At 36.3% G+C, this 18,166-nt stretch overlaps 2 protein-coding genes across 6 annotated transcripts in view; both read left to right on the top strand.

The window, feature by feature from the left end:
- The window catches only part of edc3 (enhancer of mRNA decapping 3 homolog (S. cerevisiae)), a 233,816-nt gene extending 218,946 nt beyond the window's left edge, over positions 1-14,870 (top strand). Inside the window, exons 1-7 of one of the 2 annotated variants that reach the window (XM_062035914.1) lie at positions 1,714-1,910; positions 8,166-8,331; positions 8,407-8,624; positions 8,700-9,044; positions 11,291-11,444; positions 12,544-12,761; positions 14,419-14,870. In XM_062035914.1, coding sequence (XP_061891898.1) covers positions 8,168-8,331; positions 8,407-8,624; positions 8,700-9,044; positions 11,291-11,444; positions 12,544-12,761; positions 14,419-14,753 — 1,434 coding nt within the window. In that variant the 5' untranslated portion in view covers positions 1,714-1,910; positions 8,166-8,167 and the 3' untranslated portion in view covers positions 14,754-14,870. Of the gene's footprint in view, positions 1-1,713; positions 1,911-8,165; positions 8,332-8,406; positions 8,625-8,699; positions 9,045-11,290; positions 11,445-12,543; positions 12,762-14,418 lie in introns of those variants that run through there. The other variant, XM_062035915.1, reaches the window with a different exon arrangement.
- Positions 14,871-17,566: 2,696 nt separating this feature from the next.
- The window catches only part of LOC133641486 (tyrosine-protein kinase CSK-like), a 27,372-nt gene continuing 26,772 nt past the window's right edge, over positions 17,567-18,166 (top strand). Inside the window, exon 1 of one of the 4 annotated variants that reach the window (XM_062035244.1) lies at positions 17,567-18,049. The gene's annotated coding sequence lies outside the window, so the exon portion shown is untranslated. The remainder of the gene's footprint in view (positions 18,050-18,166) is intronic. The other 3 variants (XM_062035245.1, XM_062035246.1, XM_062035247.1) reach the window with 3 other exon arrangements.

The raw sequence follows: 18,166 nt of genomic DNA, 5'->3' as shown, positions 1-18,166 counted from the left end.
TGGCAAGTTTACCTGCAATAAGGCGCTTTTGGTAGCCATCCACAAGCTTCTGCTTGACCACTTGACCACTCCTCTTGACAAAATTGGTGCAGTTCAGCTAAATGTGTTGGTTTTCTGAAATGGACTTGTTTCTTCAGCATTGTCCACACGTTCAAGTCAGGACTTTGGGAAGGCCATTCTAAAACCTAGCCTGATTTAGCCATTCCTTTACCACTTTTGATGTGTGTTGTCTGTCTATCTGTGTTGGCCCTGTGATGAGGTGGCGACTTGTCCAGGGTGTACCCTGCCTTCCACCCGAATGCAGCGGAGATAGGCTCCAGCACCCCCCGCGACCCCAAAAAAAGGGATAAGCGGTAGAAAATGGATGGATGGATGTATGTACTGTATATATATATATATATATATATATATATATATATATATATATATATATATATATATATATATATATATATATATATATATATAAATATGTGTGTATATATATATATATATATATATATATATATATATATATATATATATATATATATATATATATATATATATATATATATATATATATAAATATGTGTGTATATGTATATATATGTATGTATATATGTGTATATGTATATATATGTATGTATATATGTTTATATGTATATATGTGTGCATGTATATGTATACATGTGTGTGTATATATATACATGTGTGTATATATATATATATATATATATATATGTATGTATATGTATATATATGTATGCATATATATGTGTGTATGTATATATATACATGTGTGTGTGTATATATATATATGTATGTATATGTATATATATGTGTGTATGTATATATATACATGTGTGTGTGTATATATATATATATAAATGTGTGTATATGTATATATATGTATGTATATATGTGTATATGTGTGTATGTATGTATATATGTGTATATGTGTGTATGTATATATATATACATGTGTGTGTGTATATATATATGTATATATGTATGTATGTATATGTATATATATGTATGCATATATATGTATATATGTGTGTATGTATATATATACATGTGTGTGTATATATATATATATGTATATATATATGTATGTATATGTATATATATGTATGTATATATATGTGTATATGTATATATGTGTGTATGTATATATATACATGTGTGTATATATGTATATATACATATATATATATGTGTGTGTGTGTGTGTGTGTGTGTGTGTGTGTGTGTGTGTGTGTGTGTGTGTGTGTGTGTGTGTGTGTGTGTGTGTGTGTGTGTGTGTGTGTGTGTGTGTGTATGTACGTGTATATATTTATATGTATGTGTATATGTATGTATATATGCATATGTATGGATATGTGCATGTATGTGGATATATACATATTATATAGATATATACAGTATCTGTTTTTATCTTTTTTACTATTTATATTACTATATTATTGTGTATGCACCTTAGGGGATCTGCTCCAATTGCGTTGTTCTTTGACCCTGTTCACTGTAATAATGACAATAAAACTCTACTATTTCTATTCTACATTACCTTTTGTATTATATTATTTTATATTATGTGTTGTCTACCTTCTACTTTTTTTTATATGTCATTGCCTGAAATAAATGACTAAATGAAAATGGAAACTTTAGGAATAATTGGATATGTAATAATTATTGTCCTCATTTCCCCATTTCTACTTTTTACACCATCTAGCGAGTTCTAGCGACTTTTGGGACAGCCAATAGCTGCTTTCCTTACTGAGGAGTCGGCAACACTGCGGAAGTGATCAGCTAGACGCTCTCAGCAGCATTGTCGAGCCATTCAAGTAGTGGCGGAGGAAGCTAACACTTAAAAAGAACCTAACTGTGTGTTTTCGTGATAAGAAGACGATTCGTGGTACTCCCAACAAGGTATGTTGTTTAATTCATGGCGATAGCGGACTCTTCGCCGCACTGAGCTTGATAGCCGGAGCTAACGATAGCTGCTAGCGGCTTAGCCGTGCGCCAACATGGTGGAGTTCACGTTTAGTAACATTCCTTCAAAATGTTTAAATTAGCTGTTACCCATCACATGTTTTAACTAAGAATTTTGGAATATTCTGTAATTACGGCAAGTGCTGTCAACAATGTAACAATATCAACACAATATTTAAACTAGTTATTTTTTCTTTTATTACATACAATTGTATGATTACATAAAAGTCAATAGTACTGTACACTAGCGATATAACGACACACAGTTTAAGAAATAACCGCGGCAAAACTCAACTGTTAGTTTTAGCGTTTTAAATGTTTCCATTTATTTATTTATTTCAGGCAATGACATAAAAAAGTACAAAGTTGACAACACATAATAATATAAATGAATATAGTGCAAAAGGTAATGTATAGTATGTAATGCATGATTGTCCAGTTTTGCCTGAAAGGGAGTGGGAAGAAGATAATTTATTTAAAGGCCTACTGAAATGCGATTTTCTTATTTAAACGGGGATAGCAGGTCCATTCTATGTGTCATACTTAATCATTTTTGCGATATTGCCATATTTTTGCTGAAAGAATTTAGTAGAGAACATTGACGATAAAGTTCGCAACTTTTGGTCGCTGATAAAAAAAAGCCTTGCTTGTAGCGGAAGTAGCGTGACGTCACAGGTTGTGGAGCTCCTCACATCTGCACATTGTTTACAATCTTGGCCACCAGCAGCGAGAGCGATTCGGACAGAGAAAGCGACGATTACCCCATTAATTTGAGCGAGGATGAAAGATTTGTGGATGAGGAAAGTGAGAGTGAAGGACTAGAGGGCAGTGGAAGCGATTCACATAAGGAAGATGCTGTGAGAGGCGGGTGGGACCTGATTTTCAGCTGGGAATGACTACAACAGTAAATAAACACAAGACATATATATACTCTATTAGCCACAACACAACCAGGCTTATATTTAATATGCCACAAATTAATCCCGCATAACAAGCACCTACCCCCTCCCGTCCATATAACCCGCCAATACAAATCAAACACCCGCACAACACACTCAATCCCACAGCCCAAAGTACCGTTCACCTCTGCAAAGTTCATACAGCACATATATTTCCCCAAAGTTACGTACGTGACATGCACATAGCGGCACGCACGTACGGGCAAGCGATCAAATGTTTGGAAGCCGCAGCTGCGTACTCACGGTACCGCGTATCCAACTCAAAGTCCTCCTGGTAAGAGTCTCTGTTGTCCCAGTTCTCCACAGGCCAATGGTAAAGCTTGACTGTCATCTTTCGGGAATGTAAACAATGAAACACCGGCTACGTGTTTGTGTTGCTGCAGCCGGCCGCTAATACACCGCTTCCCACCTACAGCTTTCTTCTTTGCTGTCTCCATTGTTCTTTAAACAAATTGCAAAAGATTCACCAACACAGATGTCCAGAATACTGTGGAATTTTGCGATGAAAACAGACAACTTAATAGCTGGCCACAATGCTGTCCCAAAATGTCCGTTACAATCTGTGACATCACGCGCAAACGTCATCATATCGAGTTTTTCAGCAGGATATTTTGCGGGAAATTTAAAATTGCACTTAACTAATCTAACCCGGCCGTACTGGCATGTGTTGCAATGTTAAGATTTCATCATTAATATATAAACTATCAGACTGCGTGGTCGGTAGTAGTGGCTTTCAGTAGGCCTTTAATCCCACCCCCAGTTCTCCATACAGTGATTATTCACATTAATTTCACTGTTACTTTGTTCAATGATTATAATACAGATGTTGTATCATAGTGGCATTACCACAGGTAACAATAATTATTACACTGTAACAATAATTTGTATCAACAATGTAGGAATAATGAATATACCAACAATGGTAATAGACAACAAAGCAATAATGGTAATAGACAACAAAGCAATAATGGTAATAGACAACATAGCAATAATGGTAATAGACAACATAGCAATAATGGTAATAGACAACATAGCAATAATGGTAAGGAAACATTGAGTACATGTTAACACTTTGAGACAGAGTACAACAGCAGGTCAAATTAAAGACCCTCATCTCTATATTTGAACCAGACTCCATGTTTGTATAATAGTTTAGATCGATTAATAGTTTGGCATTGCTTGTGTTGTAAGTCCAGTTTGTTCCATAGTTTTACTCCGCATACAGACACACAAAAACGTTTACGAGTGGTTTCAGCTCTCGGCAATAAGAAATATCCAAATTCTCTCAAGTTATGAGCCTGCACTCGTCTTATAAAAAACGTTGTAGATTAGGCGGCAATAATTTGTTAAATGCTTTATATAAGATTATTAATGTATTATATTTAACAAGGTCATCAAATTTGAGCAGCACGGTGGCAGAGGGGTTAGTGCGTCTGCCTCACAATACGAAGGTCCTGAGTAGTCGTCCTGAGCCTCTGGATCTTTCTGTGTGGAGTTTGCATGTTCTCCCCGTGACTGCGTGGGTTCCCTCCGGGTACTACGGCTTCCTCCCACCTCCAAAGACATGCACCTGGGGATAGGTTGATTGGCAACACTAAATTGGCCCTAGTGTGTGAATGTGAGTGTGAATGTTGTCTGTCTATCTGTGTTGGCCCTGCGATGAGGTGGCGACTTGTCCAGGGTGTATCCCGCCTTCCGCCCGATTGTAGCTGAGATAGGCTCCAGCGCCCCCCGCGACCCCGAAGGGAATAAGCGGTAGAAAATGGATGGATGGATGGATGGATGGATCAAATTTGAGCAACTTTGATTGCATAAGTAGGGGCGTGGGAAAAAGTCGATTCGAATTCGACTCGCGATTCTCACGTTGTGCGATTCAGAATCGATTCTCATTTTTAAAAAATCGATTTTTTTTTTTTTTTTAATTTATTTAATTTTTAATTTTTTTTAATTAATCAATCCAACAAAACAATACACAGCAATACCATAACAATGCAATCCAATTCCTAAACCAAAGCCGACCCAGCAACACTCAGAACTTCAATAAACAGAGCAATTGAGAGGAGACACAAACACCACACACAACAATTGAGAGGAGACACAAACACCACACACAACAAACCAAAAGTAGTGAAACAAAAATGAATATTATCAACAACAGTATCAATATTAGTTACAATTTCAACATAGCAGTAATTAAAAATCCCTCGTTGACATTATCGTTAGACGTTTATAAAAAAAAGAATAATAGTGTCACAGTGGCTTACACTTGCATCACATCGGGGCGGCGTGGCGAAGTTGGTAGAGTGGCCGCGCCAGCAATCGGAGGGTTGCTGGTTACTGGGATTCAATCCCCACCTTCTACCATCCTAGTCACGTCCGTTGTGTCCTTGGGCAAGACACTTCACCCTTGCTGTTGATGGCTGCTGGTTAGCGCCTTGCATGGCAGCTCCCGCCATCAGTGTGTGAATGTGTGTGTGAATGGGTGAATGTGGAAATACTGTCAAAGCGCTTTGAGTACCTTGAAGGTAGAAAAGCGCTATACAAGTATAACCCATTTATCATTTATTTATTTATAATCTCATAAGCTTGACAACACACTGTGTCCAATATTTTCACAAAGATAAAATAAGTCATATTTTTGGTTCATTTAATAGTTAAAACAAATGTACATTATTGCAATCAGTTGATAAAACATTGTCCTTTACAATTATAAAAGCTTTTTACAAAAATCTACTACTCTGCTTGCATGTCAGCAGACTGGGGTAGATCCTGCTGAAATCTATGTATTCCATGAATAGATAATCCTATTGAATCGGGGAAAAAATCGTTTTTGAATCGAGAATCGTGTTGAATTGAAAAAAAAAATAGATTTTGAATCGAATCGTGACCCCAAGAATCGATATTGAATCGAATCGTGGGACACCCAAAGATTCACAGCCCTAATAAACAGTTTATGAGTATGTTCTAAATAACCAACGTTGTGAATGATCCGCACTGCTGTTTTCTGTAATATGATCAGAGGATGAATTGTGTTGTGGTAAGTATTTCCCCATACTTCAACACAGTACAAATCAAAATTATATTACACAGAGGTGTTTTTACGGTGCGTTCAAAGACTGCTAAACAGAGTAGGACTCCACAACGCTCACCAGAACTCTTATCAGTGAAGCATCCATCGATCCATTCTCTCTAAGAAACACAACATCTGCAAAATAGTATGCTTTCTAAAAGTTGGTGTATTTATTTAAGTGATTTAGAAATGATCTGGTCAAACCACTACAGTGTGTTTAAGTACTTTTTGAACACATACAACATATTGCGATAATAATGACAAACGGGATGATTTTGGTGACAGTAACCCTGATATGAAACCTTAATATTGTTACATCGCTATTGTCGACAATACCTAAACAAAAGTAAAAATTACTATCAGAATACTGCACTGGTACGTTCTTTTCACCATGACAAAAACGAGTAGTAGTCCAAGTAATACGCTTAAATATTTGATATGCTGTATATAGATCGATACCATAATGTAATAAACTAATATCTACCTTTCCTATTGTATTCAGCCATTCATTACATTAAGGAACCTGACAGTGTTAATTCAACATGTCCAAAAAGGAGTAGGCAGAAGCAGAGCTTATTTAATTCTACCACTTGTTCGTATCTATTTGTGATCATTTATTCACAACATATAATTTACTAGGGATGTTCCGATCAGGATTTTATGCTGCCGATTCCAATACTGATCCTCCAATTAGCTGTTAACGATCACATGTTTTAACTAAGAATTTTGGAATATTCTGTACTTACGGCAAGTGCTGTTAACAATGGAACAATACCAACACAATATTTAAACTAGTTATTTTTTCTTTTATTACATACAATTGTATGATTACATAAAAGTCAATAGTACTGTACACTAGGGATATAACGACAAACGGTTTAAGAAGTAACCGCGGCAAAACTCTCAACTGTTAGTTTTAGCGTTTTAAATCAAAATTATATTACACAGATGTGTTTTTACAGTGCGTTCAAAGACTGCTGAACAGAGTAGGACGCCACAACGCTCGCCAGACCTCTTATCAGTGAAGCATCCATTCTCTCTAAGAAACACAACATCTGCAAGATAGTATGCTTTCTAACAGTTGGTGTATTTATTTAAGTGATTTAGACCGATTGGTACCGGGCCGCACCAGAAATTTAAAAAAAAATTTTAAAAAAATTTAATGAAATTTTTTTTTTAATGAAATCAACATAAAAAACACAATATATACATTATATATCAATACAGATCAATACAGTTTGCAGGGATACAGTCCGTAAGCACACATGATTGTATTTATTTATTAAAAAAAAAAAAAAAAAACTTTTTTTTTTTTTTAATACATTTTAGCAAATAAGCAATACTTTCACTTTTGTTGAAATGTTTACACTGTTGTTACAGAATATTTCGTTTTGCACTTTTTTGTATTGGATGTTTATCTTTATTTTTGCACATTTTAAAGCAAAATAAGCAATACTTTTACTTTTGAAATGCTTATACTATTGCAGAATATTAAGATTTGCACTGGATGTTTACTTTTATATTTGCACATTAAAAAGCAAATAAGCTACTTTTAATTTTTTTTAAAGTTTTAAATGTTTACATTGTTACAGAATATTTTGTCATGTTGTTGTCAATGTTGACTGAGTGGCCATCCTTTTTTTTTTTTGTAAATAAAAGCCATGCCTTTTGAAAAAACTGGCCTACATTTATTTTTTCATCTTCATTTTAAATAAAATAAAATAAAAAATAATCGGTAAAAGGAAAAATAATCTATAGATTAATCAGAAAAAAAATCTATAAATTAACCGATTAATCGAAAAAATAATCTATAGATTAATCGATAGAAAAATAATCGTTAGCTGCAGCCTTATTCAACATACAGCCATAATATTGACAAACGGGATGATTTTGGTGACAGTAACCCTGATATGAAATCTTAATATGGTTACATCGCTATTGTTGACAATACCTAAACAAAAGTAAAAACTACAATCTACTACTCATTTAAATCATTTGGGGTTTGCCCTTTAAGTCCTCCTGTGTCTAAGGAATTAAATCCTGAATTTGTAAACATGAAAATGAAAATCTAGACTTCTTGACGTTGACCTTGCGAAGTGCTGCCCAACGCACGGTTTCATTGTCCTCCGTGCAATTCTGAAAATAGTTTGTCAATGTTGACAGGCATGGCTGCGGATTGGCTGGGTAGTTTGGTGTCTATAAACTGTGGCCCAACATTGGGAGTTTATCAGGGAGAGGTGTCATCAGTGGACCAGTCCTGCCAAACAATATCCCTCAGACAACCTTTTCACAATGGAGTCAAGTGTCCGGTTCCAGAAGTTACATTCAGGTACAGCCTGGCGTCACTTTTGAACTGTTTTAGTCGGGACTAAATGATATACTATTTGTCAAATTTCCCCTACAGTGCCATTGACATTAAGGATTTAAAGATCTTGGATATCAGAAATGGAAATGCCCAGACCAGCTCATCAGTGTCCACTAATTCAAAAACAAATCCAGTTGCAGTTCCAAAAGGTGACCCTCGAACTGTAGATGCAGTGAATTCTCCACAAAGCTTTTCAAAAAGCTATGGAGACCGCCACCTGGAGGTCCCCAAGGGCTTTAGACGAAGACACAACTCCTGTAAGTTTGGACAATCAGTAGTAAAGTGTGTCATTGTAAAGTATTAACATTAGCCTTATGTGTTCACTTTTTCAGGGTCATCTAGCAGTCGAGGCGCAAACCAAGTCACCCCAAAGAAGAACGGAGTGAAAAACGGCAGCAGTCAGATGAAACAAAGGGACGACGAGTGTTTTGGCGACGGAATAGATGACGGCCTGGACACAGACTTTGATTTTGAAGGAAACTTGGCCCTTTTCGACAAAGCGGCAGTTTTTTCAGAGATTGACACGTCAGAGCGTCGCAATGGGGCTAGATCGCGTGGGACGCCTCAAGAGCAAACGCCCTCACGGTACCGCCACGATGAGAACATTCTGGAGGGCAAACCTGTAGTGTACAGACAGATCACAGTACCACAGCCAGGGGCCAAAGAATACTGCACTGGTACGTTCTTTTCACCATGACCAAAATGACTAGTAGTCCGAGTAGTATTGTACATAGATTTTATGTATATAGATCGATACCATAATGTAATAAACTAATATCTACCTTTCCTTTTGTATTCAGACATTAGTTACATTAAGGAACTTTACGGTGTTAATTCAACAGAAGCAGAGCTTATTTAATTCTACCACTTGTTCGTATCTTTTAGTGAGCATTCATTTACACCATATATTTTATTCACACCATATATTTTATTCACAACATATATTTGACTAGGGATGTTCCGATCAGGGTTTTATGCTGCTGATTCCAATGCTGATCCTCCATGAGTGAAATTAGCTATTATCGATCACATGTTTTAACTATGAATTTTGGAATATTCTGTACTTACAAGTGCTGTTAACAATGGAACAATATCAACACAATATTTAAACTAGTTATTTTTCTTTTTTTACTAATTATTTGTATGATTATATAAAAGTCAATAGGACTGTACACTAGGGATATAACGACAAACGGTTTAAAAGATAACCGCGGCAAAACTCTCAACTGTTAGTTTTAGCGTTTTAAGTCAAAATTATATTACACAGAGGTGTTTATACGGTGCGTTCAAAGACTGCTGAACAGAGTAGGACGCCACAACGCTCGCCAGAACTCTTATCATTGAAGCATAAGAAACACAAAATCTGCAAAATAGTACGTTTTCTAACAGTTGGTGTATTTATTTAAGTGATTTAAAAATTATCTGGTCAAACCACTTCAGTGTGTTTGGGTAATTTTTGAACACATTCACCATACAGCCATAATAATGACAAACGGGATGATTTTGGTGCAGTGTTTCCCACACATTCATTTATTTGTGGCGGCCCACCACGAAAGAATTACGTCCGCCACAAATAGATTTTTTTTTATTTATTTTTTTGGTCCTGTCCAGCTTCTCAGGCAAATCATATAGTTGATGTAGATGCCCATATAGGCTGTTCACATTTACTTTACAAAAGAGAAGTGTAGGATACTTCTCTTGTTGCCTTATTTGTATTTGACCACTACTGTTTTCTGTTTATTTGTTACTGACTGTGGCAGGACACCTCTGCCTCTGTTTCACTTTATGTTGCTGGTAAATAATATGCTTGTAGTAGTAGGCTAAAGTTAAATTATTTAGTATGCACTAATTAAAGGGGCAGAGCTTTAAGAGACATTTTAGCTTTTATATTTTATAAGATATATTTTTTGTAAGAACCACAATGAATAAATATATTTCAGTGAATAACTTATTGTTCAAATCTGTATATAAATATGTACATAAAGTGTTGTAATTATATTGTAAAATGGATGGATGGATGGACGTTTAAAATAAAACTGTTATTATTAATTAGTAAGTATACATTTTTTAAACCTTTTTAATGAAAATCATATCATTGTAGTAAATTATGCAAATTACTTGATGGTGTCATGGTGACCATGCCCATAGCCACGCCCCCACCGCCACAGGTATCTTGGCAGTTTATGGGAAACACTGTGGTGACAGTAACCCTGATATGAAATCGTAATATTGTTACATCGCTATTGTCGACCATATCTAAACAAAAGTAAAAACTACAATCTACTACTCATTTAAATAATTTGGGGTTTGCCCTTTAAGTCCTCCTGTGTCTAAGGAATTATATCCTGAATTTGTGAACATGTAAATGAAAATCTCGACTTCTTGAAGCACTTATTTGTGTTGTTTCAAGCTGGCTTAGCGATTAGCATGTCTGCTCCTGGCTTGCTCTTACTGTGTGGAACATGTTTAGCCCCGTGCTCCAGTGATTATACTGGAGATACTCAAAAAAAAAAAAAGTTTATTTACCACAAAGTGTCAGTCCAGTGACCAAATGTACATGAGGTATCTGTTAAATGTAATTGGCTTTGAGAGGCATTAATTGGCAGGGGCCGATCACATACTTTTCACCAAAAATGGTTGATAGTGTTAGGCACATCCTTACATTTTACATGTGATTAATGTCTGCAATATTCCATTTGCTTACTTTGTGTCATTAAAGTCTGTTGACTTCCTGTGTTAAGAAAAGATAGCAAGGTGTTGAAAAATAATACAATATCAATGAGCAAATAGGTTGAAATAGTTTTGTGTGCCATGTTAAAGAAGAGGAAGAAACAATGTTAACAATACGGATAATAAGAAAAGTGAAAATTTAGTAAGACTAATAAAATAGTTATTGATTTATGTTGTTTTTTGTTCCGAACAGACTCTGGACTTGTGGTACCCAGTATATCATACGATCTGCACAAGCGTCTGCTGTTAGTCGCGGAGCGTCATGGCCTCACGTTGGAGCGGCGACTTGAAATGACTGGAGTGTGTGCTAGTCAGATGGCCCTCACATTGCTTGGTGGGCCAAACAGGTAGGAGTACTTCTATTTTACTGTGAGAACACAATCCATTCCAACCTCTGATTTGTCAGGGTTAGAAACTGTACGTACTAGTGTTGTCCCGATACCAATATTATGGTACTGGTACTAAAATTATTTCAATACTTTTCTAAATTAAGGCTTTATTTTACTACAACAAAGATGACGGGGAGAAGATGCTGTCGAAGGTGAGCCGTGTAAATAAGGCCACCCACAAAACGGCGCATCCTGAAGAGACGACTGTTCAATTAAGACATATATTTATTTAATTTTTGTCCTGTCCAGCTTCTCAGGCAAATCATATAGTTGATGTAGATGCCCATATAGGCTGTTCACATTTACTTTACAAAAGAGAAGTGTAGGATACTTCTCTTGTTGCCTTATTTGTATTTGACTTTATTAAATGTATTTATATTATCATTTGGTGCAGGAGGGGATAGAAAGAGAAAAAAAGGAGGACAGGGGGAATTGTGGGGACAAGAGGGGGATTAGACAGAGAGACAACAACAACAATAGAGCAACATCAGCAAATACGACATGTACAAATATGATGGTAAAAGTAATAGCAAATAGGCAGTTAGCGAAAAAATAATACAGAAATGACAATGAGCATTATTACACAATTAAGACATATATAATAACCCATTACCAGAAAACAGCATAAAGACAATGACCTCACTGTTGAGTAGAAATCTGCTTCTTAAGTAAAGTACAATTTAAATGTTGCCAGTCATAGAAATAAAACACAAAATCCTTTCTTTTGGCCAAAAAAAAGGATATTTTAGTTTAAAATATAAGTTGTCGATACCAACATTTTGTTAATGCTCTTGCAAAACAAGCCTATTACCTTTGTTCGGGTTAAAATAAGCAAAGAAAATAATTGTAAACAAAATGGAGTAGCTCCCGGCCATTTTTGTTTTGTAAAATTAGCTCCTAGAAGAAAAAAGGTTGCAGACTTCTATTGTAGACATTCAAATGTAGGCAGGATTTCAAAAATATTCCGTAGTGTGGTTCACAGCTTTAGATTGTTTAAAACTGTTCTTTAGTGTGACGTGACACAAAATTGTCTAAATTTCTCTTTTGGTTCTTCCAGGTTCACTCCAAAGAATTTACACCAACGTCCCACAGTGGCACTGCTGTGTGGCCCACACGTTCAGGGCGCTCAGGGCATCAGCTGTGGTCGTCACCTGGCAAACCACGAAGTCGAGGTCGTCCTGTTCCTTCCTAACTTTGTCAAGATGGTGGACCCAGTCACCTGCGAGCTCACTCTCTTCAATAAGACTGGGGGGAAACAAGTGTCAAATATCAAAGGTAAGCGGAGTGCAAGTTATAATTTGGATGTACTTGATTGTAAATATTAGGTCACTGTGCACTACGGTTGTATGGTATACCGGTATTAGTATAGTACCGCGATACTAATGAATCACATTCGGTACTATACCGCCTCTGAAAAGTACCCGTTGTCGTCGTCACGTCGTATCATTGCTGGTTTACGAGCAGAGGAGCACGTTCGGCAGCGCACAATCACAGGGTACTTACAAGCAGACACAGTGTGTAGACAGAAAAGGGAAAACGGGCGCATTTTGGCTTAAAAAGTAAAGATAAAGGTGAAGTTATAACACTGAAACGCCCTCAGGAAGAGGTGCTTTAAGACATGACTAGCTAGCTAGCGGCTAAAGTTCAGCCCCAGTCTGCAGTGTTTTAGCTACTTCTAAATCACTAATCCTCGTCTCCATGGCGACAAATAAAGTAAGTTTCTTACAAGTATCATCCCTGCAGGACGAGGAATAGCTAAACATGCTTCACTACACACCGTAGCTCACCGGCATCAAAATGTAAACGCCATTGGTGGATCTACACCTAACATGCACTGTAATGATACCAACTACAGGAGCGTATCTATCAGAATCAGAAATACTTAATTAAACCCTGAGGGGAAATTACAATTTTCAGCCCAATCCCATTCAAGATCAGACAAACATTACAGGGAGACAGAACAGGATCGCTGACGGGTCTGCCAACTTCTGGCGCCCCTTACAAAAAAGGTGAGAAACAGGTAAACAATGAGGGGGGTGAGAGAAAAAAAAATTTGGTCTACGCCTGGGCCCCTGGAGAGGGGGTCCAGACTGAGGCCAAGGGGAAAAAAACAAATAGCCATAGCACACATCCTTCTTACATGTGTGTAAGAGGGAAACATCACTACCATCATCACTACATCACTATCTAGTTGATACTATTATGATTACGTCGATATTTTTTGGCATCACAACATCTTCTTTTGGTTTTTTAAAATCCACATTATGTTTATAAACTCAGTAAATATGTCCCTGGACACATGAGGACTTTGAATATGACCAATGTATGATCCTGTAACTGCTCGGTATCGGATCGCTACCCAAATTTGTGGTATCATCCAAAACTAATGTAAAGTATCAAACAGAAGAATAAGTGATTATTACATTTGAACAGAAGTGCAGATAGAACATGTTCAAAGAGAAAGTAAGCAGATATTAACAGGAAATGAACAAGTAGATTAATAATTCATTTTCTACCAGTTGTCCTTAATAATGTTGACAAAATAATAGAATGATAAATGACACAATATGTTACTGCATATGTCAGCAAACTAAATTAGAAGCTTTTGTTTGTTTACTACTAAAAGACAAGTTGTCTAGTATGTTCACTATTTTATTTAAGGACAACTTTGCAATAATAAACGTATGTTTCATGTACCCTAAGATTTGTTGTTAAAATAAAGCCAATAATGCAATTTTTGTGGTCCCCTTTATTTAGAAAAGTATCAAAAAGTCAAAATAATTTTGATACCGGTACCAAAATATTGGTATCAGGACAACAATACTGTGCACACATATGACCACCTGGTGAAATGATTAATAATTTGCTTGAATGCCCAAAAGGCCAATCTGCAGTTAGGGGTTTTACAATATTTACTTTTATGATTGCACAGACCTGCCGGACACGCCGGTGGATCTAATCATCGACTGCCTTGACTGCCACGAGAACACATTCCTGATGGATCAGCCTTGGTACAGAGCCGCTGCCGATTGGGCTAACCAGAACCGTGCACCAGTACTCAGCTTAGATCCTCCTGTTAGTGGACAAGGACAGGCAGTGGAGGCCAAATGGTCCCTCTCCCTTTGCCTGCCCCTTCCTTTAGGAGAGGGGGCTGGTAGTGTCTACCTGTGTGACATAGGTATCCCCCGTCAGGTCTTTCAGGAAGTGGGAATCAAATACCATTCCCCTTTTGGGTGCAAATTTGTCATCCCTCTGCACTCAGCATAATTGGACTGATCATTGAACATTTTACCGTCCCAGACTGTGTCAAAGCCTTATATTTTTGAGCTTCAAGTGTTTCGCAGTCCATCCATAAAGTAAGTTACTGACATTTCAAGACGTGAATGTGACCTCTCCCTTGTACTTTATAAAGGATCATGGTTTAATGCATTAGTTCCTCACTGCTACATGCGTTATGTTGGGAGAGGACACCACACAAATGGGTATTCTTTTTTGATAACACCGTTATAAGCTGCAGTAATGATGTAGATAATGATAGTATTGTATCTACATAGTATTTGGATAAAGAGGTTATTTAAAAGTACAACCTGAATGACTTGTTTTATATAATGTAGCGTTCAATATTGTAGGACAATCCCAGACTTGAACGTTGTGATATGAACGCCATTCAAGGACTTCTAGTGATCGAACAACAGTTATTTAATTAAAACAAAACTAAGGCAGCTAATGATGTATAATGATCATAAAAGTCTACATACATGACCATATAAGACCAGTTTTCGTTGGTGCGTTAGACTGTAAAGGGCTTCAGCATGCATAACCTCTTGCTTGTTTCATTTCTCCTCAGATTTTTTTAAAATGAGTGCCATTGACTCGCCGTGGCGCTTCCTGATCAGGAAAAAAAAGAGTGTGGGGAAGAAAGTATAAGTTGAAAAGCCGTGACTGTTTTATTTAGTTCGCCATTTTCCAGTGATTCACATTTTTAAACGCAAAATGCATTCCAACATGTCTAATACTGGCAGTTTGTCATTAAATAGTTAAATCTCATAAAGGTTTGTTTTGAAGTTTCTACATAACCAGTTGGGATTGATTTTATTGAAAATCATAATGTTCAGAAGCTGAGTTGCATTTTTTTTGCTCTAGCAATTACCAAGGTTGTTTTACTTTTGAAGTCTAGACTTTAGTACACGACCTCATCGCCTCCCTGTGGCGGGAGAGATTATTTCACTCTGACGCCAGAGCCCATATTGTGAAATAGGAGTCAAGTCTAAACAACATAACTAATAGTGCTACCTTTGAGGCCTTGTTGGAGGATAGATAGAACTAGGCCCATCTTTTAATGGGGCCGTTGTTAGTTGTCCAGGACTGAGTTTGTTTCCATACATTTTGAGCTCTGTCTTGTGCACACTAACACTTCCATGATTTTGATTTACTTTCATTTAGGTAATACCTATTGGTGTATTATGACAAAGGTGTTTTTTTCCCATACAAGGACTTAAGTGTAACAGGAGAAGTAAAGCAAGTAGTTGCGTCATAATTCTTTTTTCAACATTCCAGAGGTCTGGTGTGTTGTTACATCCTTCTAAACAACTCTGCCTTGAAAGCGTCAGTTGGTGTTAATGATGATGAATCTTTGTGAGTGGCATTACCTTTAGCTGTCAGTGGACTGTGAATCTCAATCCTGCTGCTGTAAGTGCAGCCTGATAATTTCCCCATTGTGTTATTTCTTATTTAACACCAATGGTTTGGTGGTCAGAGGTGAAGCTGACTAGTAATGTTTACATGTTTTACACTGAGTAACATCTTCAGTGGTGATTGGTGGTCCAAAAGAGATTGCTATTAAAGAAAGTCTTGTATTATTCAAGGGTTTTTTTGTCTACAGATTGACATAAATTAACTTTTTTGTTTAACTAAACACTGAATTAGGCATCTATTCACCAGGATAGCATGTGTATGACATCATTGCTAAACATTTTTATACATAATGCTGTTGATCTGCATTTGTGAACTTGCATTAAAAACAAACATCTGTCATAAACACATTTTTTGTTAAATTTTTTACTGGTGCTCTTAAATTAAGAGCAAATTATCTGGTTGGAGAATGTCTGCATTGAACACTGGTTCATTTTGGGTGGTATTTCAATGAAATGTTTTTTTATTATATTAATCTATTTTTTATATATATATATATATATATATATATAGATTCATCTCTCTATCTATATACTGTATAGAGATATATAAGTATAAATATGTGTATATATGTATGTATGTGAGTGTATATGTATATATAAGTATGTATATATATATATGTTTGTGTGTATATATATACATGTATGTATGTATATATGTATGTGTGTATGTATTTATATATGTATGTATGTGTGTGTATATATATATATAAGAATGTGTGTGTGTGTATATATGTATGTATGTGTGTATATATATAAGAATGTGTGTGTGTATATGTGTATGTGTCTATATAAATATATATATGTATGTATGTGTATATATATGAGTGTGTGTATATATGTATGTGTATATATATATATATATAAAAGTGCCAATGATTGTCACACACACTAGGTGTGGCGAAATTATTCTCTGCATTTGACCCATCACCCTTGATCCCCCCCTGGGAGGTGAGGAGAGCAGTGAGCAGCAGTGGTGGCCGCGCCCGGGAATCATTTTAGGTGTATTAACCCCCAATTCCAACCCTTGATGCTGAGTGCCAACCATTTTTATAGTCTTTGGTATGAACCGGCCGGGTTTTGAACTCACAACCTACCGATCTCAGGGCGGACACTCTAACCACTAGGCCACTGAGTAGGTGTATGTATATATATTTATGTATGTATGTGTATATATATATAGTATGTAATATATATATACATACATATATATATGTATGTATATATGTGTGTGTGTGTATATATATATATATACATATATGTATATATATATATATCTATATGTGTGTGTATATATATATATATGTATATATATATATATATATATACACTCATTTTAACCTATTGTGGCCCCCGAGTCTAAACGTTTGGAGACTCCTGCTGTAAAGCATCGAATATGGGTTTTTTTGTGTGTGCAAAGTCTTGCCTGTTCCAATATGGCTGACTGACGTATTCCTTTGCCATTATTGGGCATGCGCATAATTTTTCAAGGCGGGCTCTACTGGTGGGGGCGTGACACTTGCAAGACACCTTGTTGAACTAAACTAGTCTTTTACAAGTCACCGTACAGCCTTTAGCCTGCTAGCTTCTCACCACGTTCCCAAGTCTTTTTAGTTCCGATTTTATTAGTTTTTTTGTTGTTTTCTTGTTTTGTTTTTGTTTATTTTACCATTACAAGTCTACGCACAAACTGACGACTGGTTCGTTGGACTGTGAACGCTTGGAACACCTGTGACACTTTCTTGTCAGGACGTGAGATTTTGGGCTTCTACTGACGGTTATTTGTTCATTTTTGTTCGAAGATTGGAATTTGTCTTGTGTCGCCTGGATGAAAATGGATTGTGGGCAGTAAACACCTTGACCTGCATTCAGGTAAATGTTGATTTTAAAGCATTATTAAAGGGGAACTACGCTTTTTTGGGGGGAAATGTACCTATCATTCACCATCCCCGTATAAGACACAAACACAAATGTTTTTGTTTTTTATGC

Source organism: Entelurus aequoreus, linkage group LG24 (genome assembly GCF_033978785.1).
Source record: "Entelurus aequoreus isolate RoL-2023_Sb linkage group LG24, RoL_Eaeq_v1.1, whole genome shotgun sequence".
Lineage (NCBI taxonomy): Eukaryota > Metazoa > Chordata > Actinopteri > Syngnathiformes > Syngnathidae > Entelurus > Entelurus aequoreus.
This window is presented reverse-complemented; position numbering and strand designations above follow the sequence as displayed.